This window comes from Ischnura elegans, chromosome 8, assembly GCF_921293095.1.
Source record: "Ischnura elegans chromosome 8, ioIscEleg1.1, whole genome shotgun sequence".
Taxonomy (NCBI): domain Eukaryota; kingdom Metazoa; phylum Arthropoda; class Insecta; order Odonata; family Coenagrionidae; genus Ischnura; species Ischnura elegans.
Window position 1 is genome coordinate 61210114 of NC_060253.1, and position 27240 is coordinate 61237353.

The 27240-nt window shown below is 35.6% G+C and overlaps 1 protein-coding gene across 3 annotated transcripts in view; it reads right to left on the reverse strand.

Moving 5' to 3' along the window:
* Window positions 1-27240, reverse strand: part of LOC124163554 (aquaporin AQPAe.a-like) — a 471658-nt gene that overhangs the window by 153752 nt on the left and 290666 nt on the right. For all 3 annotated transcript variants that reach the window (XM_046540538.1, XM_046540540.1, XM_046540539.1), the window contains exon 4: window positions 9969-10205. In XM_046540538.1, coding sequence (XP_046396494.1) covers window positions 9969-10205 — 237 coding nt within the window. The remainder of the gene's footprint in view (window positions 1-9968; window positions 10206-27240) is intronic.

Consider the following 27240-nt stretch of genomic DNA (forward strand, 5'->3'; position numbering starts at 1 on the left):
ATAAGAGGTATAAGTAATTGCCTGATATCCAGGAAAACTTATACTGGAATACCACAAAGTAAATCAAGAATTAGTGAATTTTTTTAAGTTAGTTTAATTTGAGGCTTATTGCCTTATAGGCCACCTTACTTTCATGAATGTAAATAATATACTGTATGCACATGTATGGAAGAAAACATATTAATAAAATAATAATGATAATAATATAAATTTAATTTCAAGAGTAACTTGACAATGCTCATATGCCAATACGTAATGCATTACGTGGGATTAGACGGAAGATTGGACTTTCTAGTCTCGAACTCCGTCCAATTAAGACTAATTATTATTATTAACGCAGGGTCGCAACTGTAAATTAGGAGGTAATAACACCATTTTCGCCGTTTCCTCATGCAGCAGCATACTTAGCAAACGAAACGTGGAGAGGGGTCACAAACGCGGTACAACGACCTCAGCATCGGCCCTGGTTCGTTCCTTAGAGGAAACACGGTCACATTAATGGGAAGTGCGCTCTCGGATGCAGACGGAGGCGGGGCAAACGAAAATATGAAAAAGAAAAATGACGAAAAAAAATGAGATGCCAGCATGATCGCGGGCTATATTTCTTTCTCCCCAAAAATAAATAGCGCGCACGCATATACAGGTCATAAAATTCACATATAAAAGCAATAAAACCCCCTCGGCTTCCTCTTCAACCCTTTCCAGAGTATCAGACTGCATCCTTTGCTTTTTTTTCAGTTTCTCGTATTTGTCATTCCTGTCAGGTCTATACCATCAACCTTTTTATTTTTTCAAGTCTCTCAAACTTACTTTATGTTCCTCCTCGATGGTTTTTATAAGCGTGAAAACGATTGATATGAGGGGGCCTTTCCTTGTTCTGAATAGTCAAATAATGTGGTCCGAAATGTATTTTTAACTCACAAGAAGTAGATGTAATCGAGTGATATTTACGTCAGGGAAAGTTCGATACATGAATGAAATGAATCTCTCTCCTAAAAAAAATCTTGATATAGCTGCGAAATAATTATAAGTATTTTGCCTTTTGAAGCGCGTAGGCACTTCCATCCCAAGAAACGATTCCTGGCAATTGATAAAAACATCACAGACCGTAGTAGTACGAGTATTCTCAGCCTAATCACGTCAGTATATCACACATACTTTTTCCCGAGTAAAATTTATGGGAAGGATTGTGCTTATGCAAACTTTAATGATCATTTACCCCTCTTCCTTGCAATTGAAAAAAACTGGATAGAGAGAGCAAACCCCTGTGTTTCTGATCCGAGTTCAAGCTTATCCATTCAGGATTACGCTATAATGGTGATAATCTACCTTAAGGAGTTGCCGTTGATGCGAACGCTAAATCGAATCACCAGTCGAAGAAAATTTCTCCGACGAGAGCAGCAGTTATGCACGAGCCAGTTTTCGTAGGAATAATTTAATTTGTTCCAGCGAGACTGGGAAAAACAAGACGAAACGAGAAAAATTTAGGGCCACATTTTGCTCCTGTAATTCGAAGTGTTTTCTGTGTATCAAGTAGGTAAGTGAACTTTAAATCTCCGCCAAAAATAAAAAGAAATGCTCATGCTTAAATTCTTACCTGTGAAGGAAGCGCGCGGCGCGTAAATTTTACGACGGAAAACTCATTAAAGTAAGCCGTTACGTATTTTTGGAAGCGAAAATGTGGAGTCGCAACTTCTTGAGAACCCAATTTTTTATTCGAGCACCAGGAGAAACGGGTTATTTTTCCCTGGCAAGCGAAATGTCATCGTGCTCTAAACGTAATTACAACAGCGCCTCAAAGGAGAGAAAAAATTATCTTGCATGTGACTCGATTAAAAGACCTAAATAAGAAAATCTATCCGTGCCGTTCTAGCATTCAGCGCTTAAAAAAAACGCATAGAATTTATTTTGCTAAGGCCTTCTTTCCGGAAATTAAAGCGAGTCTTTCTCGAGTCGGGTTAGAATAGGAAAACATTGTTTGCAGAATTGATTTCGTAATCCAGGCTCGTCGCACTCGGATTAAGGAATACATTGGAGTAAGTGTATGTAATCGCAAGCGTTATTTCCCAGAGAAAAATGTTCCACGCAGCAGGAAAGAAATTTTTACATGGAGAAGAATAAATTTCGTCCAGAGGAATCTATTTTATCAATGCATCAAGTATTAGGACATTTTTATGCAGAAGGAAAAGGGAAGTTAAAAAACCATGATGATATTAGAAATAATTTTCGAAGGGCTTCATACGGAATTCCACATCATTTCCAATCATTTTGCATACTTGTGGGCTACTTATGCATTTTTCAGATTACGATTGTTCAAGAAATCGTTGGAACTATCGTGCATTCACACAACGATGGTTAAAATATATGCTGTCCTCTAGTGCTGACATCTAAAGTGAACGAGAACTTGACGGTTGCCAAAGCTGTTGAGGCAATGCAGGGACAAGATATTACTTGGTTCAACGTGTATTCAACGAAAAATTTTTCTTCCGCCTATATTCTTCCTTGCTTGGACAAATACATGAAAAATAGAGCGAAGAGACCTTTACAAACTTTTCGTCTTCCTCTTGTCGCTTCCTCTTCCGGTCTCCTAGCGCCTAACCATCGCAAAGTCGCAACGTTCGGAACTACGTGAAGTATCGTTAGGACAAGCAGTCACGCTGCTAGTTCGGCCAACTATCGTTAGGACGATCGCTCGGACAATCGTAATCTGAACGAGACATTATGGAGAAGGACGAGGACTTAGGTTTACAGAAGCTAAGAACTATCGTGAATACCGTAGTTTGATTCCCTGCTCACCGAATAAGAAAAGCTAAGTAAGGGGTAGTTCTCGTTATGATTTCATTGCCAAATGTGTTTTTTCTTCATTAACGTGTATATTTCCGTTATAAAAATGCACATATTCATCCATATTTTCGTCGAAGCATATAGCAGATAGCACGAAGGAACAACTACGCACCCTTACCGCGATAAAGTTCTCTCGCGAGTTCAGCAAGGTAAGACGATCTATCAGAGAATATGATTGAATTTGGAATGCATATATATTCATTGACACTTTATTTCCCATCAATTCTTCGATATCACGAATTAAAAAGCACTTTTGGGCCATAGGAGATTACGGAACGTGACATGTACTTAACATTAATTATTGTTTTTAATTTTTAGAAATCTATAGCGTTCAGATGAGGAGAGTGATAAATCGGATCATTTATCTAATTTATCTAATAATTATTTGAGACTACTTTATTCCATTGTACCAGGATATCAAATTAAAATTTACTGATGACTAAACCAATATATGCGGATGAAGAACTGGAAATCGCTATCATCACTATCGTCGCCGTAGAAACCAATGCAAAAACTAAAATTTCCCATTTTTTACGCATGAGTGAGCTGCGTGTAATGTAACCTTTTTTCAGTACTCTATCCTTCACATATTTCCTCTCGTTTTGTTTAAGCAATGTAGCAGTTAGGTCGTTCAAATAAACAAGTAATCATTTGATGTTTTTACCTTGATCCGCCCTTTTTACTGCAATTTTAGATCCCTTACGGCATCCCTTAAACTTTCTTAAACAACGATCCACGGAAATACACCTTGAGTTCATAGTCCATATACCATTTACCAACAAGTGGTGTGCCTGCTATACGTAGGAGTAGTAGGTACCAATGTATGGGGTACCCAGGTATGTTGGCAAGGAATGAATGTTTTTCCCTATTAATTCCCCCCCCCCTCTTTGTAGTATGTTCCTCTACGTGAGTGAGGCATGGACAATGACTGCAGTAGATAAATCAAGGGTGCTACAGAAAAATGATGAGGATCAAAAGGGAAGACCGAGTTACTAATGAGGGAGACCTAAGAACAGCAGGAAAGAAGACAAACCTCATGAAAATCTCGATAAGAAGACGGAACAACCTCGTAAGCCATATCTTGAGACATGATGGCCTAATGACGACAATTGTTGAGGAACGAGTTGATGGCAAGAACGAAAAAGGGAGACCTCAATAAATATGGAACATGTAAAGAAGGATTTGATAGAAAAGAAACGCATAGCTGTGAAAAGTGTAGCTGATAAAATAATTGAGCGGAGACCTAAGTCCAATCAATCCATAAGATTTTTCATCTGTGATAATGATGATTCCTCCTTAGATTGAACTTGAATCTTATTATTTTTTCCAACACAGCAAGTGATTAATTACCCCACTACCGATATTATAAGGTAGTTAGCTGTGGTTAGGTTAGAATTTTTTAAATCTTTGGATCACTTACAAATTTAGTAACTATTTTGTACTTTCATCACTGATCAATCATCAAAAATAGGGATTGAATACCGTATGAGGTGCTAAAGATTATAAAAATTATATAAGCTATCTCCTTTAATTCCACCACGATATATCCCCATCCGAAATACTTTTTGTTCCAAAGTAGAGGATGAAAACAACCTGGTTCTTATTTACGAATCATGTGCAATAATTCACTCTTCGCATCTCAAAAACACCTCGTAGCTTATGTCTTTCATTCGAGGGGAAGTGGATAATTCAGAGGGCATAACAGACTACAAATGGACTGTCAGATTTAAAGGTCAGCATTTTTAACGGTGATACAATGGCAGTTTCAATCACTCCATGAAAATAACACCTCTCTTTTGGCCATAAATCCTGCCTAGAACGAACATTGGTGTCACCTAATATCCAAAGCGTGAAGTTTAGTCCTGAAAAATAATTTCTCCAGACACCTAAAATCTATTCACGATGAAGCAAATGCAGTGTGAGACGGAATATGCGATGTCTCTTCGACGTGAAGGGTCGTGACAGTTTGCGTCAAACGGCCGAAAGCCGATGGGCAATATCTTCGCTACGTTTGAATTCTCGCATTAATCAGAGGCACGGAAACACGAAGAGAGCATTGAAAATGGGCATTTGCCGGGAGAAATTAAAAAAAAAATAATAACACTAGCTCGTCGACATCACGAAAGTAGGTCGGATATACCCTTAATCTATTCATACGACGTCCCTTCCATGCGCATTACTCATGAATCAAGCACACCATAGATATGACTGCCCTGGGGCTAATAAATTCTCCCCCTATAACGGTATAAAAATTTTTCGAATCTATCTCCGAATTTTCCTTGGATTAATATTTGGGACGAGGGAACGAGAATTCCAATAGGTAAGCCAAAGAGAAGGAAGCGGACTAGAATATGGAAATAGCACCAATGTTTTGGATGGGGGGAAAAGAAAGGCTGTCAATGAATACTACCCTCAGTGTGTGTTATACGATGGAAAATAAAAGGAAGTCCGATATTTCACCATTGACAGGTAAATATTTTGAGGGAATTTATCGGTATCTTTCACCTGACATACACCAATACTATCCACTCTAGCATCGAAAATATGGAAATATGGAGAATGAATTATTTCAATTCAAGTGTTTTTATTGAGTCTTTTTCGTAGGTATTTTGGGCTAAAATAGACATTTATAGCGGTGTTGCCGTCAAAAAGCATTCAGACTCGTGAAATCCCTCACTGGTAAAAATAATTTTGGGCCCAGAATGCACCATAACTGACGTTTCCCTCCAGACATACACGCGTTAACAATAATAAAGAGATTTGTATGAAGTCAGCTAATCACTAAAAGAGCATATAATGATGCTCTTAGAATGAGAATTCTATCGCGTTATCTCACATATCTAAGGACCATACTTCGCAAGTTGTATTTAGAGAAACATGCACTCAACTTATATCATTTAAGAGGGAACAGGTTCTTTGGATTGCGATGAATTTCTTTATTTATTGAGCCACAAGAAAAGGCGCATGATACAAGGAACATAACCAGTTAACATACGAAAGCATCTAAAAACTAACTGCTTACAAAGTATTAATTAAATTTCACAACGCATTACTAGATTTCTTTATAAATAAAATGTTTATAATACATTTATACAATGATTCTATAAGATTATTTTTTCTTGTGGGACTTAATTGAACTAAACTATTTCTCAAAGCACTTTCCCGCAAAAATTCATGATATTCTAATCATTAATCTGGAAGGAAACAAATCCTAATATAAGTGGATGGAAACGTGATAACAAGTCACGATGCATTGACTCACCCTACTTGTTGATGCAATAATGTCTTATAATGTATTAAAAATTATTATACAGGATTATAATCACTTAAAAAACCCGAATAAGTAGGGAATGTTGAACAATTTCTTCTGTTGAATTAAAAAACAGGCTCCAAAACAAGTAAAAAAGCAATAGCCAAATTGAACATCAATAAATAATATCTACTACATACCAATAATAAATTTATTTACACTAATCTGCACAATCGACATCTATTTACACAAATAACCCCGGTTTTTTCCGCAACCGACCCTCAAGCTTACCAGTCTTTAATAGTGATGAAAGTGATGTTTATGATGCCATATTTATTATAATTCTGTGCACCAGACTGTCCTATTTCTGGACAAAATATAATAATTTCAGTTTTATATAATGTTAACATGTGAAGCCGATGTTAGGAAAATAAAATAAATTTATTCTTATCAAAAATATGCTGGAAAACAATGTAAACGGTGCAAAAGTGGACTTCAAAGTAATTTTTTTAAATAATCAAAGAAGACCCTCACCCTTGAATTAAAATTCATAAAGATTTTAGAAAATTTAATTGCAATCTCGAAATAAAAACTCAACTTTCCCCCAAGGTAGACCTTTTACTGGTTACCCCTCTAATTAGTAACAAATACAAATAAGATATACCATGTTGATTACCATTGATCAGTCTAATGCTAGCCTCTCAATAGCTGAACAACAAATATATTTGGCCATATGAAACTGATTTGCACATAACAATAATGCAAAAGGCACTCGCTTATGGCCTACTTCAGCTTCATCAGCTAGATGTTCTCATTTCTAAAGCATAAGAGAGCTCTCCTTGCAGACTGAGATGTCGAAAAATGAGCTCAGAGCTCTTTAAAATTATATGACAGACTACCGACAAAATGAGGGCGAAATATTTATGGCGACAAGAGAGAGAACTGTAGCCAGTGTTTGACGCCCGGGCACGGAGCGCAAAATTAATTCACTCATGTGGTGAATCAGTTGCAGGCCACAGCAATTAAAGCTGTGATGTTTTCATTACAATCAGCGAGGGATTTATATATATATACATATACACAGAGAGAATGGGCGTTCTACGGCCAAAATCGTGGGAGCAAATAAAGCGAAAACAAGAGTGCAAAAATTTATTTTTTCATGCGGGAGCATTCAAATGGAAAGAATTAATATTTGGCGAAGCGTTGCTGCATTTAACGAGCTGAGCGCTGTTTTTAGCCGTCGGCTTCTCTCGGCGGAAGAAGAGAAAAAAAATCCTCATTGACGCCGGCATGCTTAGAGAGGACAAACACGCGAACCGCGGGAAAACATCTGAAAAGTGCGTCGGTAAACTGGTTTAAAAATCTTCGCTCTATACCCGCCCATTGTCCCCGGACCTGCTGAAGACTAGTCCCGGTTTTCACCGCATCCAAACGCGCTATTTGCATATTTAATGCTGAATATACGGCTCTCGTCCTCACAACACACCGTTTTGGCTGCGGCCGGGTCCGGCTTTTTCTCCTTCATAAAAACCATAATTGGTTCGAAAACACAGTCCAAGAGCTGTATTTAAGGTTATACACCGCCACTCTGTAGCGAATGCATTTGCGTGGAGGTCCGAAAATAAAAAGGAGCAAACACTTGGCATGTTTCAAAATGCCCTCTCGCCATATTCCACTGCGGTGGTGGCTAGCGCTCTGTCCGGCTCCATACGATTAGAAACTCACAGTTACAGTTTTAACGATTCGCGAAATCAAACGTGCATATTTCAAACGTAATTATTCCCCGGACCAAATCTGTGGGACACCGTACTTTGCAACAATGCCGGTCATTTACACGGAAACAAAATGATTCCATCGTTGATACCCGTAGATATAATATATGTACATTATGTGAAAGCACATTAATTTTTCCACTTTCACGGTCTATAAAATATTTTCTCTAGTGCCACTCCTCACAATCAAAAGTTAGGAAATTTCAGGTATCGTACTTAGGTCCATCAGGGTAACTTTGACGCACAGTCTAAAAAGAGATGAAATATTTTCAAACAGATTTTTCAGTCAACATATTGTCAGGGTGAATACTGTTACCATTAGGTGGTTGGGCTAACTGGAGATTCCTATATTTTTCAACGTTAAAAAGTATGGAAGCGTTATGTGCTGGGCAAAATTCCTTCTTTAGGTAAAGTTGACCCATCCTTAAAAAAAGGCATCGTAACCATGGAATTTCATTGGTGGGGCAAAGTATCCCAAGGTTTTGGCCATAGTTTTGATTTGAGAACGCCGAAATTTTAGATCATGAAGTTAAATTGAAAAAAAGACTTTTCAAGGAAATGGTTTATATTTCAAAAACAAAAAATTGTTGTAATAAAAAAACAGACATCGATAAGCTCAGCAAAATTTATTTTTATTTAATACATCAAAATTAATGGTAACCTAGGTTGTGGCAATGCCTTAGAAACAAAAAATAAATAAATATGTTCAAAGTTTAGAGGTATGTCAAAATTTTTTGTATATTCCATTATGTTCTTATATATATGTTTATATATACCTATTTCTTTAAATTATATTGTATTATATAAAAAAAACCAATTGTTCCTTCTTTATGTATAAATATTGTGTATCGTCTTATTCTCTGTATTTTATATTGTTTCACACTTTTTCTAACATAGCCCTGAAGATGATTTAAGAAAATAAATCGAAACGTTGGCTGCTAACTGTTGTATAAATGACCTTTACTCCAGGAAATACCATATTATATATTAAATAAGGTCAAGAAAAGAAAAAAAATAATAATAAAAATAGATTATGCGTATGGATGAACCTTGAGATTGACTTTTGTGCTAATACTGCTACAATTATATACATAGAATGAATAAGTTAACATCGCAGTCATTACCTAAAATATAATACGTGACCCTACACCAGAAATGTGCTATTAAAGTTCATTACTGAAATGTTATCATTATATAGGTATCAGTACTTCATTAATTAGTCATTTTTTAGCCCTTGCCGAACAATCCGCTAATTTATCATTAATGAAAGCATGCTATGAATTTCAAGTAATTAGAATTTGTGAGATATGGGAAAAAACAAAAATGCAGGTTATTTATAGCCAGTAAATTTTTCCTTCTCACCCCTGGTTCTAATAAGCTCTCATTATGCAAATCACTACGGTGTAAATTTTCGGATGGGCATAAAGCCTCTAATGAAAGATGTGACACGGTAATTATACACGGAGAACAAAATACGGAGCATAATTAAAATCCAAACCGTGCATCCAGTTTTATATATAATCTCGATTATATTACGAGGGAACAAATTACCGGGACAGCCATATATTCCTACTGAAGACAATAGGATGTCATGCCCTAAAACACACATCATTGTAACAACTTTCTCGAACAGATCATGCAAAAGGAAGCACAAAATTAAATGTACCTAGCGATAGCTACATATTAACGTCTAAATTACAAAGACTTTGAGAAATTCAGCACTCTCTTATGAATGTTAATTAAGTCCATTTCTTCACTATTATTTAGCTTCATTTTGGCCACATCATTCACTAAATAATTAATATTTAAATAATATCATTCTTATTTTATAAAATTATATTTTATGATAAAAGTCATGTCTTTAGGGGCGCCCTTAACAGTGATGGGTAGGCATCTATCAAAATTATTTTTTATCTCTAATGAATACTTAACTTTTCGTCTATCTCCAGAACTTTCGTGTAAAAGAACCTTCATCATATACTATGAAGGGTACACGCCGTGTGATGAATGACACACAACACAAAATTAAATGCAAATATAAATCAAAATGCACGAAATAACCGTATTAACTTGGAAAAATAAGTGCGTAAAACAGTACTCACGAATGCCAGTCCGACGGCCACGATGGTCAGACCGAATTTGATTGGGATGGAGTCGATGTTGTTGGCATTCCTTCGGTCCCAAGCGCCGCAAACCGTTAAAATGAGGATGGAGGTAGCCAAGCCTTCGGCCAAGAGTATTTGGAAAATTGACAGAGCGCGGCTTGGTACTGTCGTGCAGAAGCCGAGGTTAGGGTTCACCAGGTCTGGAACAGTGGTCAAATCGCATGGCGTGATGAGCTGAGGATGAAGAAAAATTGGAAAACAACTCTAAGGATGTCTGTTTGAGCAAAAACTGGCGCATACGAAATACTAAATTAAAATTACTACCCTTAGCAAGTAACTTAGTTCACTGTCAGTCGTGTGGTTTCAAAGTTACTAACACCATGGAAGAAAAGTTCGGACGAGATTCAAAGCCGGCAAAAATTGCACGATACAAAGTAATTTGCTATACGCAGTATTTTTTTAAACGTCCGTCGTTAAAGATAACCATAATTTTTTTTCTCAATAAATGGCTTGATTAGCAATATTTACGCATTCCTTTCCATACCATGGACTCGAGAGGTGCACACCTTGTCAAACGGCAATCTTATCGCTTCAAAAAAAGATTGTGTGATTGTAGTGCAATTGGTAGCTGATCCGATTAGCAATTGAGTTACGGCTAAGTAAAATATTCTTTTCGGCAAAAATCGTTTATTCATTTATCAAACTGAATATTAATGGAAAGTAAGGTAACCAAAAAATAATAGAGAGAAGAAAAATACAGAAAAAAAGTAATCACCAATGAAGATATCGAAAGGGTTGCCATAAATGATGTGGATCATTGAAATAGCCAGTCAGTCTGGCGTGGTCAATAAGGTGTAACCAAATGCCTGAGTAAATTACAAAAATAAAAGGATTTCAGACGCATCACTGTAACAACTAGGCAGATTTACTTCATCTCACCTGATACGAACAAATTTTATGCTATTCGCAAAAATCTTCTAATAACTAGATGCAGTTTTCGAAAGGATTTATTACTGTTTTCTTGGAATAAATCTATGCCATCTATTATCTTTATTACGTATTTTCAAATTATAACTTCAATCATCAACCGAAGATTTTCATATATTTTTGAACCTGAAAGACGTATTTTCCACGTCAATAAAGGTTAAGAAAATATTATGGTATTCAGAGCCTTGCCTAATTAATAAACAGTCACCCTTCTATTAATTTTTTAGGAATTATGTTATAATACAGTAATCCAAATCAATCCATAACTTACGGGAATCATAAACTGTAAACACCAATTTTATATACACCTTATATTAATCATTTAAAGAATTGTACAAGCATTTGAGGTGTGGACATATACGATTACTTTAATCACAATGTTTTTATTCCAGCAGAAAACTAACAATTTGAATCATCAATTAAGCAACAGAAAAGAGATCAATTTTAGCAAATAGTCGTGCAGCTATTGGAAAACAAGATTACTTGGCGTATTTTTATTATCCGCACCAATAGGCACCTCCCCGCAATCAAAAACTAAAATTGGAAAAAAATTCGTTGATTGAGGATGTGAATATTTAACCAGATACGCATTCTGAATAAACTGTTGGAATCAAATTTCCGTGATATGTGAATCCTAATGGATATCAATAACTCGGTAATGTCTCTCTCTCTCCAAACAATTCGAGTCTATGGAATTTTTAAATATTTCCAATCTTCTACATCCTGAGCAATAATTCGGTCGGCATTTCACATGTATTCCTAATGGATCAAAAATACCAGTAGGACATAGATGAGATCGATTGGTCGATCTACCTATACGATAACTATCAGCTTCAAATAAAATTTTAGTACTTCAAAAAATATTTTTCGTTATAACGCCGGATTCTTAAATATTGTACATTTTTGTACAAATTTAAATAATGTCTTACGATAAATTCATTCTAACAAGGGGAAAAATAGTAGCAATATGGAACTTTCAACTCGATAATTAAGGATTTATTTGTAAAGCACTGCAGACAATTAACCAAAAATTTCCAAAAATTATATTTTAAAAGTTTTATTGTAAATTTCAGCAGTGTAGCTTCAGCAGTCTAGGCATGGCCCCATACATACCAAGATAGAAGAATTTTACACAGAGAAATGATGTGAAAGGTGAAGGTGATGGCATTATTTGCTTTATTTTTATGATTAGCGAGTTTCCCAGCGATATAGTTAAAATGGTAAACACAGTCATGCTAAATAGTGGAGGTGTCTCAATTATTCACTTAGTTAATCGCACATTGGGCTTTCCATCGCATTCAAGTTTAATTCACAGAAAATATATATGCATCTTTTATCATCACCGCGGGAAGGCAGCAAGTTTACGAAAGAACTTAAATGATGCTGCATTCATGAAATGTACGAAAGTTTCAATTATGAAATATATCGAGAGCAGGGAGCATGTTACTAGCATGATGTACAGTATAATTAAATTATTACATGAATTACTCATTGACTTTAATAAAATAAAGTTGACGCAACTGTCAAAATTTTCACACAATTGTTAAAAAATTGGCAAAAATAAATAAATTAACAATTTAAAACATTCGTATAAGTTTTAAAAGGCAAAAACTTTATTCATAAAGGCTTAATCCCGCTATGCACATTACTTAATTGCGTTCCCACATGCTAGCTTACCATTTTCTTTCTCATATCCTATAAATGTCTTGACCCTGGGGTAAGCTTTGACTCCCCCATCTCCGCCATATCTACTGTGTATTAATTCTATGCTAAGGGTATGAATTAATCCCATAAGAACCTACCTTAACCGGTGGATTACTTTGAAGGAAATTAATTATTTACCCTTCCACCCATAATAATCCCCTTGGAATGCCATACCCAGTCAACCTAGCCTATCGCTGATGCACTTTAAATTGCATAAACTCGAGGATACGTGGAATCGAGATTTGGTCCATGAATGAAATCCCTTTGCCCCAAAGCGAGCTTGTTTCTTGATATCCTAGAGAGAGCAGCACCACCTCCTATTAAACCTCAGCAAACCCTTGCACTTCATTATTCCTCCAGTTTCATTATAGTTTTTATTCTGATTATTTTTTTGCAGTTTAACTCTACGACTTCGTGGTTTCATAGATCGTTTTGCTTAAAACACACTTCTAACTCTCTGGAATTTAGCAACAGCTTGTAATATTAGAACTAGTTGCCCTCAAGTTAGCCACCAAAGAATTTTATCACTGTATATCAATTTTTATATGAAAATTTTGAAAAATTATTCCTGTAAATAGAAATACTTTACGATCACATTACACGCAGCCGATAATTAATCTAGTCTTGGTAAGCCTACGAAGAAAATGACGTCAACCTACATTTTTATAGTCTAGTTTCATATTATACTTTATCTGATGTTCAATTCTTTGGTAAAAGGTCTTGGGAACTGAAAAATGTCCGTCTCTAATCGTAAAATTGCATCAAAATGTTAGAGAAAATAATGTTTGCGAATAAGGGTAAAATTCGCATTGAAATTGAGTGGGCGATAAAGATACGATGAAAACCCCGCTATACGATAGAGTTTTTTGCTGCGTGCGATGCATTCAGTAAATGATATGACATGATTTAGCGGGTACTTTAAAAAATTTCAAATTTCACACATTTCGTTTCCACTAAATGTTTTGTTGCCGCACGTTTAAGTTTGGCAATTAACATTTTTTGTTTATATTTCATGAGCAAGAGGGGGGGTCCGGAGGTCCGGACCCCTTCCCCCCGAAAGATAAAAACACACTTACTTTGCATCACAAAAGAAAACAAAATATTGACAAATGATGAATTTACAAAATATTTCTTTGAAAAATGAAGTTTTTTTCGTAAATGATAAGAATTACAATTAGTTTAAAACCCTCTACTCAGTACCCTGTTTTTTTGAAGCCCCCCCCCCCCTGATTTTGGACCCTACCCCCGAGCAAAGTTCCTGGACACGCCACTGATAGCATGCACTTGATGACAAAACCAAAAAAATATTACGCACTATCTAATATATTTTCTCTCTGAATACATAAAACTAAAATAGCAGAGAATATTTAAAAAATACATGCATACCGATTTTTAAAAAATTATTATTATTTATTGCAAACTACCTGGGTTCATTTCCATGAATAAAGTGTATTAATTATTGGCTCAATTTTTTCTGTTGCATCACAATGAAGAAATCTGACAGCAACTTTACCCGTAAGGTAGACCATATAGTCAATTTTCCTATCCTGCATATATCCCCTTGAACTCCATTAATATTCCATCAAACGACGAATTTATTTAATTAAAAACAGCAATGCCGATCGAGAATTTCAGAATCGAGATCGAGAATTTTTTTCATCATAAAATTTCGTGACCAATAAAATATATGTAAAGTCCCTTCAAAATTTCTGCAATAGGTTTTTTACGGTGTTTTCCTCGAATAATTATAGCCTCTGGGTACACGTTTTTCCCGAAGCTGCGCAATGCATTTGTTTAAAAAAATAAAGGGTAGATGACCATTCATCCAGGCTGGTTAATTGGCAAACAGTGTTCCGTTAATTATGACGAAAAAGTGTCTCCATCACTGCAAGGTAGGGAAAACTAAATGCTAAGCGTGCTATGAACTAAAATGGAAAAATGAGGCTCGGATGTTAACCCGTTTCAGACCACAAAAATGTCTCATTGCGATGTTAAGGATATTTAGGGTTTTTTTATCCAATGGTTGTCATAAGTTATCCTTTTCAAATATTTAGCTGATGCATTCATCTAAAGTTTTCTAAAGAACGACGCGTGACCATATGGTTATACCGGATAAAAGCGTCTTGAATGCTATTGTAATCCATTTTTTGCCAGCAAAAAAAGTGATTAAATCTTCAATGAAAGCATAGTTTTTTATGAAGAACAGTTATAATCATATTTCCAATATCCTTCAATTTTTACTTATTTTATAATGACATCTAATTTACAGACAACAGACGTTCACATCGAAATTCCAATTTCCACACGTCTCATTCAGCAAGAGGGATTATTACTACAAGATTCAATAGATTAGATTAAAAAAGCATTCACATACATATTTCTAATATCTTGAAAACAAAATATGGCACATTTTTTTCATAAAGAGCCTCTTTTATCCTGCACTTTATGGTAGAGCCACATAACGCCACGTTAATTTGTAACACACACGATACGGTGCGCGTGGAAAGAACTTTGATCATTCGAATCTCTGTTGCATCCCTATTTTCACGTCCAGCAAAAGAAAGAAAAGGTGGGAAAAATGACTGAACTTGATGAAAAATTCCATAAGACCTACGAATAAAATAATTAATTTTAAAAGGTATATCGGATGAACAATCACATTACCTGGCAAATATGCAAGAAAATATTGCTATCAAAAACTACAATTTCCAAGTAGATCATTTTTAAGATAATTTAGTACGTTCAAATTTAGACAAAAAACTTTTAGATCCCGTAACTCAAGCATTAACACTAATTGAACAATATATCAGTTTTTAGACCTTTCTTAACACAGCAATGGAATTTTCAACATTTTTATTGTAAGCTTAAATCTGTTTAGATATTTACCCTTTATACTGATCTCAACTTCCGTGGCCAAATACGTATTTCGATTGTTTCTGAATCGCAGGATTACGGATTATTTGAAATAAACGTCCTCTATCTACATAGCATGCAGCTATGTGGCTAGCATCCACTATCAAATTTTTCTCTCTTATCAATAAGAAAAACCGTATTATCTTAGAAAATACAATCTCGGGACCAAAGACTACTACAGCGTTTTCACATACCTAAACTATGCGTAATTTGTCCACACTTTATGCTACAACATGTCAGTATTTTTATCATTACACTATCCACTTTTTTGGCACCAAACCGCGCAGAAAATTAATAACACGTTATGAACTTTTTTTCCGATATTCAAAATTTATAAATGGAATCTTTTATGACGACTCCAAGGGATTCAAATGCTGTTTTAATAAATAAAGTTTAATTCACATTTAAATTATATTTTTTGTGAACTTGCTATGCAAATTCATCCATCTGAAGGCATAAGTTGCCAGAAATGAAACAAGTTTCAATATACAATAAGACATGTCGACTTGAGGGGGAAGAGAAATTATACTGACTCTGATGCGATAATGCGATGTTTCATGTAGCCACAAAATGTTAAAATTCACTAACACTGGCCAAAATCCATTTTCGTGAGAAAAACTAAGAAAATATTTATTTTAACCTACGTAATTATAACTCCGCGATTCTAATAACAATTGAAAACAAATCTTCCGGATGAAAGTCTAGGTCTGGACAAGTCAATCTAAAAAAGAAATGATTCGTTGTTCTAATCCTCAAAAATGGATCAGTCAGGATAACAGAATTTTCTCCTCGCTTACTCTCAGAAAACTAAAAGCTAGAGAGCTACATCGTATGACAAAAAAGAGAAAAGCCACTCTTTTCGACCGGTAAAATAAAGCTTTTACGACCTAAGCCCATTTCAAAACGAATGCAAGAAGCAGTGGATAAGCCTGAGTCAATATTTCAACCGCAGCGTGGCCAAACAAAATATTTTAATCACAGTCGGCCAGGAGTCTGGTTTCTGTTGCGCTGGAATATTTTCTGGAGAGAATTTATTCTTTTGGGACGATGCGACGTTGGGATATTTTGTTAATGGAAAATACCGAGGGCCGTCTCAGTATGATGAGCAGATTTGAATATACCTACCATGTTCACTTGATTTATGGGAAAAATATTCTGCGTTTTGATTCCAAGAATGTTACATTTTAAATTATAAATTTTTAAATGAACGCCAAAGAGAAATAAAAAATCTTCCTCAAAATAAACATTCAATTCAATGGATGAAAAAAAGGAACATAAAATTGAAAAACTGTATGGTAACCGTAAAGTTTCAAGCATTTGGCTATAGATTCATTTTAAGATTAATAATAACAGTGAAAATTTACACAAAGAATGTACAGGGTAGAGAAGATCGCAGCTCCAATTGACACCTCTATTGGGTCTGTAAAAATATAAATAAGGATATCGTAGTGCGAGCAACTTTTAATATTAAGAAACGAGAGCTAAAAATAGCCTTTACTTATCCTGGAGTTTTGACAATCGATCAAAGTTGATTTTTCTCCGATTTTATAAATTTGGAAAGAGTCAAATTTGAAATCAGTACCTCAATGTCTTTCACTAGAAATGTTAGCAAATGCCTCCGTAAATCCAGCTACAAGATCTTCATTATTTTAAATGGACGTAAACAAATAAAGTAAAAATCGAGTAAATTTGTTTATTTTCTCGTTACTACGTTTTTAGAGCTTAGCTATAAAAGTTTTGGTGGTTATTGGCACTTCACTGACCTGATCTTCAAGAATTTCCGTGAAAAAACATTGAACTCACTGTTTCTTTATTCTCCAATATGTCACATTCCTTTATAATTGTTCCCGATACCCCACCTCCATTTGTGTGTGTATCTCATAAGATGCAGCGGATAACTGCTTGTTTATTTTGAAAGCAATGAGTTACAATAGTTGATTGTGTCACTGCCGTGGCTTAAATATTCACAACAAAGAAGAAGTTAAGGAGAGAGAGTGAGATGAAAATTTAATTTTTCACGAATATTTTGTAAATAGGACGAATTAAATGCGCAGATAACTCATTGAATCCTTTAAGTAAGTCGTCAAATCTGCCAGAATTGTGAATTACCGAATTGCTTCAAAAAATTACATTAATGTAGTACAGATATTATTCAAACGAAAACTTCTGCCATTTCTTCGAACCCCAAAATCATATATATTTTTGAAGAGAAGAGGATTTTCATTTGAAAATCGTTGTAGCTGTGCTCCTTTACAAACACCGATCTTATTATTCATTTTTACTTTAAATTTATCGTTTAATGACATTTTAACTCTTCCAATATCGATGAGAAGGCTTGATATCCTGACACACTTCATGTAAGGCTGAAGTGCCTGTATTATTTTCATTGAATGGTTTTCAGCACTAATGTTTGAGCCAAAAATGACACTCGAATCAAGACCTTTCTTCTCCGAAAACATTAAATTTTATTTGGTTTGTGATGATTCTCCCCCTAAAACTCCATCCATCTGTGAAATTCCCATAGAATATTATTTGAATACATAACAACTTACAAGTCAATCCGTAAAAAAGGTCATATAGGTCTAAAATCTGGTGATAAAAGCATGAAAAGTGAATGCTTCACTAGGAATACGGAAAACTGGCGACAAATTTGACGACACGTGAACTTTGGTTAGCGTATATCGTAAAAGATGTTCCTCTCCAAAAAAAATCTACCTCAGCAGAATGAAACTCCCAATTGGTAGAAAATACAACATTTTTTACCCAAGAACGGTTTAAACATTGACATATGCTTATGAACTGCTTCATATTTCGTTTCGATAAGAGCCTAGGAATTCCCGAACATAATTCTTTTGTAAGAAAATAGTTTAATAGGTTTTTCGTATAACAAAATATGAAAGACTCTAAAACCTCGTGAAGGAAATCTGAAAAATCAGGATTTCCTTCATATCACGAGGCAGGGTTGCAGCTACGAATTAAGGCTAGGGGAGGTATTAAGCGCTACTAATACTTAGGGGTGTTAGGGTATTGCATACCTGCCAGGGTAATTGGGATTTGCAGGGTCCCTCCTCCAGAAAAAAAATTAATAGTAAAATAGTTCTCGGAGTATAGGTCAAATGTATATGATGCAAACAATTTTTAGCCAACGTTTCAGTTTATTTTAAACTATCATCAGGGCTTAGCTTTTAAAAATGTTAAGCCCTGATGTTAGTTTAATATAAACTGAAACGTTGGTTAAAACTTTTTTGCATCACGTACATTTGACCTATACTCCGAGAACTATTTTACTATGAATTAAAAGAGGTCAAGATAGGAAGAAAAAAATTAAGATTAATGATTCAACATGACGAGTTTTACGGCTTTCTGAGGGATATTTGATTAATTCTAACACTATTTTATAAGTAATACTAATCCATTTACGTAAAATGGATTAAACTTAAATATTTCTCTGAGCTCTGGGGGGGGGGGGCTTATCCTCCAAAACCCCTCCCTCGCTGCGCCCCTGTCACGAGAGACTGTTGACGAAAAATGTGACGACATGCGTCGTTTGATTTGTCCTAATAGAGAGACATTTGGCATTCGTATGCCGCGCAAATAAACGAGGTGACACAATCAACCCCGGCAATACAGCGGAAAAGCGCACTAAAACGCCGGCGGCCAGCGGGTGAGCAATGCCGCGCGTAAAAAGCCAATTCCCGCGCCTAGTAGGCAAACTGCTCGCCGATCGCCCACTCCCTGGGTCAAACCCTTTTGTCCAACCTACCGTGCAAAACGCGACTCGTTTCCGTTTCCGAGTGTATTAATAATAAATTCCACGCCCAAACACGGGTTATTTTTTTCTTGCTTTTAATCGAATTTGCAATTCCCAAACGTTGCTTGCCTCACAGCGGAACGCATTCATTGGCACAGAAAATTTACAAACATTCCTCTGTTTTTTTTATTTTCCACGAACTGCATATGGGAGGAAAACAGTGATAGAAAATCTTTACGATGAAGCGGAAATAATTTACTATGATTTAGGCTTGCACATTCCCTTGAGGGACGTAGATGGTTTGGTGTTATCGATTCAATGAGTGATCGGTGAGGATTTAGCATGCTCGTGCATAGATATTCTCTTAGAACTATATGGCTCGGAGATAGAATATGGCTCATTTTTCCCATAAGGGGGCGCGTTAACCGATACCCTAACGCGGTGTGAATCGTTTCTATCTATCGATGTAAAGGTTAGACCCTAGCTGCGAGATGTCGAAAAAGCACTCGTGGACAAAAAGCGATGGCGTTCTGAGAGAGTATTGGTCTGTCCTTGGATCGGGTAGACCATATTTATCCCTATGTAAAGAAATATATTGTAATGCTATAGCAGGTTCAATAGAGATTTTTAATATTTCTAAATGTTTTTTATTATACCATGTATATCCGCTTTTCGAAAATTGTGCTTGTTATACTAATTTGTTTTGAGTGTTTGGTCTCCATAACTTGAAAAATAGAAGAATCATAAACGATCTGCTGTTTCTGCACGATGCCATCAAAAAGGGCCTATGTTACGAGTTACTGAAGGAAATAAGAATAATAGTTCCAAATGTTAATAGCCGGTTGAAAGGAATATTTTACATGTAAGAGGTTAAAATAAATTATTGTTCCAATACGCCAATACGAAGGATTTGTGCAGCATATAACAAAAATTTCAACGATCTAGACTTGTATCAAAAGAAAAACAGCTTTGTAAAAGATGTTAAGAATGCGTTTTGCGACTGTGATAGTATTTAGTTAATATTTTTCAGCATTTGTCATCGTGATTGTTACTATTTTCGTGGCTGTGACCAATTTATTTTCAACTTTCTTTTATAGCTACATTCTTGAATTGTTCACCCTATAATTATTTATATGCTGAGCGAACATAAAACATGATAAATAAATAAATTGATACCGAAACCTATGCAGATGTCGTGACTTTGCGACCGGGGGCCGCCAACAATTATGTCTCTCATCACCCGGGAGAGAGAGCAGCAGCTCTTCTTCATATGTGTGAGGGTGGAGACCATCTAGGTCGGTACAGCGATACAGATTTCACTACGGGCATGGTAATATACACTATAACAGCTGAAGTTCTGCGATGAGGACGGCAAGGAGAAACGACCACATTATCATCCCCAGGAGTTACAGCTACGCCACTCACTTTGTATCGCGACATAATGGAATAGGCCATATCTGGAGACATCATTGCCTGATGAAGACAATCGTCGAGGGACAAACCAATAATAGGATTGTTGACCAGTGATGATGATGCATTACATGAACTTTTTTTTCATCATCACTCTTCCTAGCACTTCCTCGATATTTACACGGTCAATCCATTTTTTGCCAATCTTCGGTAGCACCACATTTCGAATGTTCCCACTCATGACTTCTCTGCTGCTGTCAACGTCCAAGTCTCGCTTCCATAGAGAAACATACGTAGCATCTGATGAATTATTTCCTTACTACTATGCTTGTATTCTCCTCTGTAATAAGATTCTTCTTTTCGTAGAAAGCCCTTTCGCCTCTTCGCCCGCGCTATTCTACTGACTATTTCTATCTTGCTTCGTCCATCGTTGGTAATTTGCTTCTGCACCATTGGGTCCACATCTCATCACAGCTACTTGGGTTTTATACAAACTATGAAGAATTCTACGATTATTGTAGAGCACTCTGATTTCTTTCAGAATTCTAAGCATTGAATTCCATTCCATGTTATTAAATGCCTTCTCTAAATCGAGAAATGCTATGAAAGTCGATTTTTTCCTCCATTCTCATCTCTATGAGCAGCCTAAGAATCAAAATTGCATCTCTAGTCCCCTTGCTTTTCATAAATCCGAATTAGTCCTCATCCAGGTGTTCCTTGGTCTCTTCGTTCTATTTTTTTCAATTTTTCTTAGCCTACAATTATTTAAAACCCTCAAACGAATTATTTGAGGAGCAAGAAAAATATATCCTCTCATTTCGTAATACCATGGGTTCATGAACATTGCATCAATTATTATTACTGAATCTTAATTTCCCTCATAGCACTACATATCTGTTGGCAATAGCTATTTCGGGTGTAACTTTTTTTATCAATTTATTTCATATTTATTTCAATTATATGAGCATGGTAACCGCACCTTCAATAAATTATAATTGAATAAAAAAATAATGACTTTAAATAGGGTTAATTAGCGAATCCAAAAAATTATTAAAATTCTCCGTTGAGTTAATTTTCGATTTCAAGCTGAATAAACGTCCGAGCAAGCCACTGAAAGACATTAAAAATATATCCGGCAAAAACTCCTACTTATTTGGTAATATTCAAGTACTAGATAAATATTGCTAGAGAAATTATCAAACATGATACGCAAAATTGTAGAGATCTGCGAACGAGAGGAAAATTTGAGTCCAAAATTAATATTGAAAAAGGACTGAAACGGTGAGCTAAAATTAATTGATAAGAGAATCTGTTTGGTAAATAGGAGGGATGGGCATTGCCAATCAGAGTCAGGCGAGGTCTGATCTTCCAGATGTGACATCGCAAAACGTTGAAAAATGTGCTCGACCAATGATCATACTTAGCCACGCAGGTCATGATGTAAGCGATGGCTTTCACGTCGTTAACGGGAAATGAATAATTCATACTCAATTAAATTTCTGATTGAAACGCAATTTCAATGCCTCTTAACCAACCCCATCGATTGGATGAATTTTGACCCAGGAAATTGCGTTGGCGTTAACGGGGGCAAGGGTATATAATGAACAAATTGATGCTCGGCATAAAAAAAACTCCGGCCCCATTACTTTACTTTCAGTTCCGGACGACATGAAAATTAGTAGCCTTTTAGCTGAACTCAAAGGAAAAGAGTTTTTGATGTCCATCTCAAAGCTCAAATAATTTATTCTCGGCTTAAAAACGCAATAATCTCAAATGGATATCCCAAATAATCTCAAATGAGGAGAAAGTGCAAATATGAACCCCAGAGGGGAAAGTGAGCTCATCAAAATATAAATATGTGGGTCGCATCCACTCACTGGGGGGGGACTCTACCCCGGAATCCCCCCGAATCCTTTCGAAACAGGCCTGCGGCTATATCTGGTCACTGCTTGTTCTCACAATTATTTTTCTTTTTTTCTTTTCTTTCTTTCTTGCTTTCTGAACCTCATGAAGAAACACCGTATCTCCCTTCGCTGCTGGGATAATAACTCACCTAATAGTGAAATTGCATGATTTGGTAAAAATTAAAAGTGATCCTATCGGTCTGAAAAATCGGCTTCTAAACGTATCACGTGGTCTAGATTTATGTAGTGAAATTTTTGAAACATCGATTTTTTTTACCCCAAATATCTCCTCCTTCAAACAAGTGCAGAAATAGTGGCAGTTGGAAACATTGTCATTGATGAAAGATAGAAGATTTAGTGCTTGGAATTTTTTCTGGGGTTTCTGACGATTTTAGAGGGAAGCATTACATAGTTTTATTTTCGTATCTCGTCCCGTTCACGCTAAACATATGTATGAGCAAGTAAGTGAGTGTTAGGAAGTGGGTATTATAATACATAGAAACCAGGCATAGGTTAGCCAAAAAATAAAAAAGATAATCGGTTGTTGAGAGACTTACAAACATGGTGTATGCATGCATTCTAACAATTTTGGAGGACTATCCTATGAGGAAGAATAATCCAACGGTCAAATCGTTAGATAGCAGTTTTGGCAATTAATCCAGTCCAGTATTAAGCTTCTGTCATGTTTTCCGATTGTGAATCGTTCTCTTTTCGATTTGTTGGATGTCATAAAAATCGTCAGGGGCCAAATCCACTGAAAATTCGAAAGAAAATCGCACTTTTTTCAATGAGACAAAGTATATTGTACACTGCGAATATAGTTATCGATTTTTTTTAACCACCTCACTAAACAAAATTAGCTATTGAGTGATTTTATTTACAAATTTAGGTAAAATTACAAAATATTTATGTCATTATCCAAAATTTAGGCAATAATTGCATTTGATGATGCTCAAGCTCATATTTACTCACTTTTAACAGGTTAATGAAAAGGTTTTAACTCCGCACTTTCTTGTAGAAATAACATTTGGTTAATATTCTTAATTGCAATATTGTGGTATTTGGAATAAAATAACAGAGATGCATGCAACTGACTGCCTTGCATAAAGATTTTCATTCTACCTTCTTTCTTAATTTCGTTTTTGGCTTGGATTATTTTCTGATGGGAAGGATTATAAATTAGGATTTATTTACAAAGTTAATAAGAGTTATTTTGAAGAATAAATAAGTCTCCATAGGTAATGAGGACAATTTTAGAGGGATAGGTACTAATTAAGATACCTTCCTGGAATATTACATTTGAAAAGTTATTTTTATGTATCTTTCATTCAAAGCTTGTTTTAAATCTTTGTATCTTGCTTTTAAATACAAATTCCGCCTTTTCCTCACCAAATCTATTTTTAATAAAATATAGCGTTAGATCTTTTAAAAATGACACGAGGCTCTCGGCTTTACACATTTATTTGCACAAGTACAACACGACCATGCGTGTGCTCAGGCCAGGGCTCGCATACAATATACCGCCTCCGGACAGGCTTAGCACGTCGTCAGTTCTCCTTCCCCTCGCGCACGCTAGCGGCGCTCCCTCCGCCACAACCGTCGTCTGCCCGACGTATCCCTCCGCCGTGAATCTAGCGCGAATTCAAATGCTGCTAACAATATATTGTCTCTCACTTACTAATCTTTAACGTGGAGGTCGTTATGTATAGGCAAAAATAGAGATGGGCGCAGCCTGGGCCATAAACTTGGGAATTTCACTCAAGGGAAGGAAATACTGTCAATTTTAGTACCTTTGCCTCAACGAATTGAGAGGGTTTTGAATAGAAATTTTCTGTGGTACAACGATTGCAAAATTGAATAAAATTGGTTCAATATTCTAGAAAACATGTATAAATAAATCATAATGCGTCTTCCTTTAGTAGGCATCAACTATAGAGTAACTGACTCACTGACCCATCAGAGGAAAGTCTCACCTACTGGTGATAGAACTGTGAAATTTGTATTACTTATATATAACTATCAAGTAGCGTTCGCCACAACGTACACTGGCATAGCCTACCTTATTACGACCCAGAGAAACTGATGGAATTTTCCTCCAATTACAAAGCAAACCAATAATCAGTAATGAAATCGATTTTGGAGGACTTGGAGGATTTTGGAGGAAGTCTTAAATTCCTTCCAAAACGTAAAAAATGTCTTACCTACTACTACTTCTTTTCAAGAAAAAATTGAAATTTTTTCAAAATAATAGCTATCATGACTCAATATGGTATATTTTAAGATGGTTTGGACCAACAGAAGATCTTTGGAGTTTTCAATTCCATAGTCACCCCTAGTCAAGATAGTCTAATTTGGACTAAGATTTATAGTCGCGTTAATGAAGGCTTTATGCGATAAACAAGCGTAGGAGTTTTTTCCGGTCTCATAAAAGGTAGCTCATCTTCTCTTAAAAGAAACAATAACTTCATGCATGTGCTCGTATTGCTTTTTTGATTATTTTTATCACCCTACAGGGTTTGTCCCTCGACACTTCGTCAAAAATGCAGATTGTGACCCTGTACAAAATGTACTGAGGCGTATGAACGTTTAACTGCGGAAATATGTATTAACACAAGGTAAATCATATCGCATGCCTCCACAAGCAAGTAAACAACGTATGATGTGATTGAAAAAAATGACGCAGTCGAAGGTCAAAAATGGATTTGCGCTCAAAAAATCGATAAAGAGAGCGTTAGTTATTAACAATTTCATAATGAAATAGTTATTTCTTTAACACTTGACAACCATTACAACGGAAACATCAAAATGTAACAGAAAAATTGCGTGAATTTGGCATGGGAGAACAGAAATAATTGACTTTCTGTACGACCCAGATATCACCCATCATAACGGGTGTCTTGACTCATTCTTACTCGCCGACTTTATCTCCTTATCAATTATCTCTCATCGATCTGATATCAAACAGCACCGGCTATATTAGAGGAATCTAACGAATGCCTCGTTTTTTGAAAGCCATCGTTAGAAAGTTTTAATGATTTAGGAGGAAATCCAAGAAACTCGGATACCCCATGGGTTTAGTTATTTACGCTGAATAATATATGACAAGACATATAAGCTTTCCACGTTCGCCTACTTTAGGGCAACTCAAACCCAGTTGCTTTTAAAGTCAGTCATCTTAATGCAACGCATTACCATGTTGAGGTAAGAGCAATTATTTCTTTAATTACTAGATTGAGCATAAGTAAGTACAATGTGTATAGCAAGAAAAAATCTCAATTCTAGCTAAGCAGCTAATATGATAATAATATGGCAGTTAATTTTACTCTTGTTACATTCTAAATCTAAAAAAAACAGCTAACCGCCTACAGTCATTAATCATAGAAAATCTGACCAAAAGATTCATATGCAGCCAAAAACTTACAACGTGGGACAGTGTAGAGCACAAATTGATCTATGAATAAATTACGTCCAAGCAGCCATGGTAACAGAAGCGGTCTATGTTATAATTGCCATTCAATTTCAACTTGTGAACACAATAGGCCTATTTGATTTTCGAGAATCATCAAGTTTAAAACAGTAGTATAATATGAGCCATCATTTTATGTTTCAGTACGCAGTTACAATGTTTTCTCATGCTTTACACATTTATATTGATTCTGAGTGCTTATCATTTGAATGAAACTAGAGCACTATTTCATAATAGGAATCATACACAATGATGTAAATATAATCGAGAGTCCTACGTGTTCATTTCGGCACATTAATGCGCAGAATGGATAACTGTTTTGAATTATGACGGAATAATTACTAATGAAATGGTGGAAAGCCATATGCAGCATTAAAACACCAGGCTTTCAGTCAATAGGAAGCAATATAAACGTAAACTACCGTGTGATTTAACCATGCCTGTTCATCTACTACAAACATTTAGTACCAAAGTTTAAATAAATATCCTACATCTCCCATATTCCATCATATCCAACAGTCAATCGAATAATTGAACAGCGTTGTTACCACGTCAGGAAATAAGCGTTTAAATGGGACTTAGTTCCAAAAAATAATTAGCAAATGTTTTACCCTATATTCACTGATTGTGTTATACCAGGGACACAGCATGGAATCATCTTTTAGTTTCAGTTCAAATATTTGTTATAACCGTGTCATGAAATACACTCAAAAAGATATGCAGCAGAAAACTATGTAAATTACAGGGCATAAAATTATGAATGTTTGCTAACTATTTTTGATAAAATTTCAAGCATCATGCCTAAAAAACAACGATTTTTTAAAATCAGACTTACGACACTTAAGAGGCAAAGATAAAATTTTTGATATTTTTGAAATCAAGGTGATCAATACTATTAGGTATAGGAGTATATTTCAAAAATATAAATGCCCTAAATTCATGTCCATTTAAGGATAATATTACTGTTCATGAGAAAAATGATTTTTTTCCAGTTCGCAAGAATTGTGTGTTAAATGGTGTCTGTGGCATCATACTTTGATTTCTCGTAAGGGAGTACCCCTTGCTTGCTATTGGGAGCCCTTAGTCAGAACCTAAAATGTCGACTGATAATTTTAAATTCAAAACAGGGCAGAT